We start from the raw sequence: 6,906 nt of genomic DNA on the forward strand, positions 1-6,906 counted from the left end.
ATTATTATGCACCTAACAAAATAACTCTTCATCCTTGTGAATCAGATATGCGACTGATCATCACCAAAGTTATTCTCTTCGTCCTCAACAGCATCATCTTTATCATCAGCATTATTCGCTATTGATAATGGTGTAAATGGGGGCACAACAAAGCCAAGAACTTTACCACATAACTGGTGCATAGAATGATGTCAAGATTGCAATGTAGAATTGAATTGTTTCTCAACAACCTTCATCTTATTTTGCATCCTTTGCTCCATCTCCACTAAAGTTGCATCAGCTGCCTTTCGAGCAACGTGTTCTGTTTCTAACTCTTTCTCCAAATTATGTACATTAAAAGAAGATGTGCAAATGTCTCTAACGCGACCATCTCCCAACCCACGAATTCGACGTCCAAGTTTCATACCTAAAACAGACATCATGATATTAATTTCAACATCAGGATTATCTACTGGTATCTCCTCCAAAGGATATCTTCAGGAAGTTGGTGCTCCTTTGTCTTCTGTACAAGATATTCATACTTTTTGACAAGCACCTCATCCTACAAACATAAACACAATTCACAAGATATATAAAGCAAGTCATAAAATGAAATTTTGCAAGAGATATAACACAAATGCACACAAGAGATGTAGCACAACTCAATTTGTCAATGAAAATTTTGTAGGGAAAGTATAAATTTCTTGTAGTGATACATAAAAAAAGTATTATGGAAGGGGAACAATTTTGCAATTTCGCAATTTTTTGGCTCATTTGATATCTTCATATCAAGAATCGAAAACTCTGATTAAGAATTTAAAAACTTTTTTTATGAGAGTTTTCAGTATAATATTTTGAAAGTCGTCGTCTATGAGAATGGTATAAAGCCTTCGAAATTATTGCAACACTCTAATCGAGATGCCACTTTTAAATTCCAAATAATAAAGATTTTGCTTGTTTGATTACTCTTACAAATGCTTATAAATAGTGAGTCCTAAGGATTATATGGTTAAAAGTGGGTAAGAATTATAAATCATAAGAATTAATGTGTAGATTAAAAAAAAAAAAAAGTTTAACCACCTTATAAGCATTTAAAAGACTAACCAAGAAAGCACATTTTAATCAACATAAATTATAGATCGAAATTATTCCCTCATAAGCCTGCTTTGCATTGACAAAAATAAAATAAAATAATTTAAAAAGAAGTTAATGCAAATAAGTAATGCCACCCTAATGATGATTTTTTTGACAAAATCCCAGAAAAGCCCGAAATAGCGATTCACAATCACGCTTTTAAGGATTTTAGGATTGGTTACTACAACTTATTACTCGTTCGTTGTGTGCGTCAAATCAAATAATGACTAAAACAGTCACTCCAATAAACTCAAATGCGCAAAATAATTCAATACCACACATTCCTTTGGACCTTTTCTTTCTGCTATAAAGAAAATGTGACTTTCAGTTGCAAGGGGTACCAAAAATATATTTATAAAAGTTTTTTTTATTTTATTTGATTTGACAAAACATTATTAGTCACTATTTACCAGCAATATATACCACGAAAGAGTGATATTATTGAGCCCCTGTTTGATCCCCATTTTTGGGTAATGAAAATGGGGGAAATAGTATTTTTTTTTAAAATGAGAGGTTGAAAAAGAAAGAAAAATTTTCGATTTACATGTAATATTATTTTATAAAAGACTGTGCGGTTGAAAATAGGAGAGAGAAAAATAAAATGTAATGAAATGTAATTTAATGGGGCTCAAACGGGAGCTAAGGGTTCATTTGACTGCAATTTTAAAAAGTCAAAAGTTAATTATGAGACTAAGAAACTTCTTTTTAATATATTTAGAACTTTCTTGACGTAGATTAAAATCAAATTTTTAATAAATTTTGATAAAATTTAATGAAATATATGGTTGAAAAATTCAGAGTCCAATGAAATGTGTGGTTAAATTTAATTATTGATTTTGATTTGAGATTTTAATTCAAACCAAACAGGGACTTGAATAATTTTTTTAGAAGTGCTTCACTCCACTAAAAAGAGTTTTTAGAAAAAATTAACCAAAAATATCTTTTTCCAAATTTTCCTTTTTTTTTAAAAAAAGGTAGAAACTCTGCCTAAAAGGACGCAAGTCTCTGTGGTTTGGATGCAATTCACTAATACCATTAACATCATAACATGCATATTAGTTAAATTTTAATCAACAATATATAATTTGCCCGCTAAAATAAAGATCATGCTGTCAAAACCAAATCTTTGCAAATGGTACGCATATATCTTTGGAAAGCTTATGTTGGAGTTGCATATATGTATTGCCTTGTCATGAAAGAAACATCAATCTACCAGTATTTTAACAATCTTTTCTCTGAATTTTGAAGGTATTAATACAACATGCAAATCATGGTTTCTTTTTGGTAAACTCGCATGATTAAAGTGTCATGCTCGAATAATTTTTCCCACTGGAAAGATGGGAGTCTTTATCAACATCAATCCCTCATTGAGCTTTCCAGTCATGTCTGAAAGATGTACCTTTTTTAACTGTTGAAACCTTCTGTTCCTCAGCTTTCTGTCCAATCCACTAATATTCCAAAACAAATGAGTCGTGTGGTCTGTCCCCAGTCACCCAGCACTCTTTCACATTCTTGATTTACCTGATCTCCTAATTTTTCTGGTAAAAATAACTAGAAAAGATTGAATGAAACTGCAGCTAATCAAACTGTTGTTTAAGGATGTCGTCGTCATGAATCCCTCTTAGGCTCTTAGGTTCTTCATATGATGTTGTGATGCAGTTGCTATTATTGTTGTTTCTTGGCCAGTCATAGAAACTGAACGGATCCAGTGCCTTGTTTTCTCTCCCTAATTCATCACCTGAAAATCCATCCATGAATAAAAGATCCGAAGGATCAACCTCTATTTCCCCCAAATCTGCAAATAGATCTTCAGACTGGTTTGAACCCAGCAATGCTGGTCTATAACTCTGTGAAGGAAACCCTTCATATAGTTCTGCATCATCTATCTCAAAATGGTTATCAAGATCTTCCTTTTTTATATCCACTGGTGATGAAATTACGTTTTCTGAATGCTTTCCGGTTTCTTCATCGTTTGGGCTTTTAGCCCGTTGGGACTCAGAATTTGGTCGAGTTTTTGAAGCTGGGATATTGTTCTTGGATGGCTGTGATCTTGTGGAGCCTGCAAGTGCATTTCTCTGAGTCGGCCATGGATGATTGTGCTCGGAAGTGTAGGTGATTACCAGCATATTCGGGTCAGTCCGACTCCGTTCGACTTGCTTTCTTGCTGAACAACCCTTTGAGCTACTACATCTGTAGTAACCCCTGGAATATCGAATTTTAAAAGAAACAAGAATTCAGAAAAATCTGAACACTCAAATAAGAGTAACCGAAAAACCCGTTGACTGTGAAAATTAAATAAAATAAATAAACGTGTTACTTTTTCTAAGAACCATAGTAGACAAGGATCTCTTTCCAAGTCCGTTGTTTCAGGTCAAGAGGGTTTGGCACTACAAATGTACACTATGAAGAGTGATTCCAACACATCATTTTCCGTTGATAGGGTGTTTGAATATCTAAGCGATTTTACTGGGCTCAGAAACATTCTTTAATACATACCTAATCTATGGAAAAAGAAAACCAATACCGTTGATTTTCCATAAGAAGTACCTTTGCGTGCAAAAGACAAAGTATGAAAAAAAAATAAAAATGAACACATAAAATTCAATATTAGATAAATTTCTTGCAGACAGAAGGGTTTTATGTCCGCATATTTTAGGTTTTCTGAGAGTTTTCAAGAAAAGGGAACATAAAACAAATGCTTTAACATGGGATTATGACAGTAACTACCTTGGATAAGGAGAACCTTTGATAGGTTTTTGTCCATATTTTCTCCATGCCCAAAGATCAGACGGAACAACTTCTCCTCCACCACCAGGCCGGTTGTTCGCTGGCGCAGGAGCTGGTATACAAACTACTTTCTTTGCCTGACTCTTCCTGCAGATATCGAATCAAAATCAGAACTTTAATGTTCCTTTTTTCTATCCTTAGACTTGTATATTCTTTTTTTTTTTTTTTTTGGAAAACTGAAAGTTATGAACAATATCAAAGACTGAAACTACAAAAACCCAGTCAGGTGGGGTTTGAACAGTGGTTACAAATAATAACATGAAAGCGATCTGACAAATTCTAGTTTACTTTTTCAGGTCGGATTACTTATTTTTGCAAAACCCTATTTGGGAACCCTCAACTTTGGCATGTGAAATCTATATGGTTAATCTCCATAAAATTCGGATTATTTAAACTTAATTTATGAAAGTATATGCTTTCCTTTAGGTGCTGTTGCATAAGATATAAGAATTTGAAAGTTACATCATGGTTTAAGAAGAAAAATCTCACCTTCGTTTAATAGCCGTGTTTGGCGGAGGCGAGATCTGAACACCAGGGCTTTCCACCAAGCAACTTTTGGAGCCATTTGGAGAAATCATGTGATCGTTAGATACTGAACCAGAAATTGCGGTGGCCTTCAATCCTCCATGAGAGGCGGTAGACACCGCCGAAGAATTGCGATGGAATACCAGCGACTTTTCATTCGGAGAGATCTGAAGCATCCTTGAGAAGATATTGGGAGGTCCAGTTTTCATCTCATCATCAACAATTTTATTACCAAGAATACTATCGCCACCACCATCTCCTCCTCCACCTCCAGCACCAGCACCACCAGTCCCTCGCTTGCCAGTATCTATAGAATAATTTGAGTTGTTGAAGAACCCTGATGCAGTTGTATCTGTATCATGAAGGAATGGATCTCTCATACTAGAAAATGGATTCCCAAAATAATCCGATAACTCTTCGATTCCTGAAGAAAAATTAAAGGGATTGCTGGGAAGTTTCCAGTCAGCCGGAAGCGTCGGAACTGAAGTAGAGGTGTTGCTCCCCATGCCACCACCGCCAGCTCGGATTATATCATCTAGATCACCTTGATAATTATTCATTCTCTCCAAGAAATGACTGCACATGATACTTAATACAACACAGTCTTGTTAGCCTCTTCGGTTTGGATTATTTTACGCCTCCCAGACTTGAAAAACATAAAGTTCTAAAGTATTTCTTGATTGGGTTATGCACAAGGAGCAAAGAAGAATTTATTTCAAGATTAAAACTTTGTTCTAAGAATTGGAACAGGCAAAGTTAGAGAGAGAGAGAGAGAGAGAGAGTCGCTGACTTTTGATATAAAACTGATCTTCTCCATCCGCAACAAGTTATTAATCTAATAGGGTTTTGAGCTGGTTGATTTTTAAAATAGCCTGCTTGTTTTTCATTATTTCTTCATTAAAATAAAAAATATAATCGTTATTCATCTATTTCTTATATGGAGTCCATAATAATTATAATTTTTCATTCTTAACTTTATAAAAAAGGGAAACAAACGCCTCCATAGTGTGTTTTAGAGCAACTTTATTTTTAAATTATTGTATTTTTGAATAATAGATTAATGAAGAATGTGTGGTTAAAAAATAAAAAAATTAAATTTAAGTATAATATTATTTTATTAAAGAATGAACGATTGAAATGATATCAAATTACTGTTTAAAAATATATTTTTTTCAAATAATGCGATTTAAACAGGTCGATAATGTACATTCACATCAAAAGAGTCAAATCTCCACAACAGTTTTAATTATTTTAAGTTATATTTTAGCTTATAATTGTTCTCTCCTTCACTTCTCTCTGGCTATGGCCTATTGCTGTCTTGTCAGGTGCATGTTATCTGTGCAGTAATTAGTTGTGAAAAAAATCAATTTTCAAAAAATAAGTGATGAAAAGGTTAAAAAGCGGCAAGTAGCCGCAATTTTCGGACGCCACTTACAAAATGGGACCTCTGCTCCTTTTACATAGCCCCCAATCAAATTTTATTTTTTAAAAATTATTTTTAAACTCATTAAATAATATATCATAATTTTTTTATTTTTTTTTTGTACTTTTTTCTAGTTTTTAATCGTACGTCTTCTAGAAAAATCACTTCTTAAACGATCAACTTCATACAAGGACATAATTTTCTTTTTTTATTTTATTTTATCTGCATTATTTTTATTCCAATTTCTCCACATAGTAATTTTCACTCTTGTCAATCGAAATTATATTATTATTTCATATCAAGCAAGTTTAGATTGATTCTTGAACTTTATATATATATATATATTTGACACATCCATACATTATGTTTTTAATAAATATAAAAACAGTTCAAAGTATAATTATGTGTTGAGGTTTAACAAATGTTTAAACATCTTAATTAAAGTTGGTCATGGATTTAGTTAGGTATTGTAAAATTCGTGAATTAGCTTCAATAACTTAGATGAAGTGACTTGTAACTACATGGTCAAAGCTTTAGTTAGATATTATTGTAAAACTCGTCTTTAACTTCTTCTAATATAAGCTTCACACACACGTCATTTATCATGATACGCTGTACAAGTTACTATTTCCTTTGACTAGATTTCAAAACTTCATATCATCTTCGTCCTCATCTACAATTAAGATTTCTAAAAAATTTAATATCAGATTAATTTTATTTTTCTTACTTTTTATTTTATTGAATCAAAATTCAAAATTATTACAAGTTCAGGTAGTTTTTATGAGCAAACCAAAATGAGTGAATCTTTCTTGTCCAAAATCTTCACAATAAATAAATAAATAACAGTAAAAATATATGTAGACGAACCCTTATTCCACTTTTAGCAATTTAAAAGTGAATTGTGAGTTATTAATTTAGTTTATTTTTAAAAATGTTCATAAATATTTTAAAAAATATAGAATTATTCTTTCTTTAGCTTTGGAAAGAATTTTGTTTTCTAAACACAAGGTATGACCTATGTTTATTTTTAAGAGAATTTGTTTATATAAAGTGAAAAT

The 6,906-nt window shown here is 32.3% G+C and overlaps 1 protein-coding gene across 1 annotated transcript; it reads right to left on the reverse strand.

Moving 5' to 3' along the window:
• Positions 1-2,257: 2,257 nt before the first annotated feature.
• Positions 2,258-5,238, reverse strand: LOC111368697 (probable WRKY transcription factor 14). Its single transcript, XM_022990101.1, has 3 exons — positions 4,390-5,238; positions 3,841-3,987; positions 2,258-3,315 (listed from the first exon to the last, which is right to left on the reverse strand). Exons 1-3 carry the CDS (start codon positions 5,007-5,009, stop codon positions 2,691-2,693), a joined length of 1,392 nt encoding a protein of 463 aa, XP_022845869.1. The 5' UTR covers positions 5,010-5,238; the 3' UTR covers positions 2,258-2,690.
• Between the last annotated feature and the right edge of the window lie 1,668 nt (positions 5,239-6,906).

This window comes from Olea europaea, chromosome 19, assembly GCF_002742605.1.
Source record: "Olea europaea var. sylvestris chromosome 19, O_europaea_v1, whole genome shotgun sequence".
NCBI classification, from domain to species: domain Eukaryota; kingdom Viridiplantae; phylum Streptophyta; class Magnoliopsida; order Lamiales; family Oleaceae; genus Olea; species Olea europaea.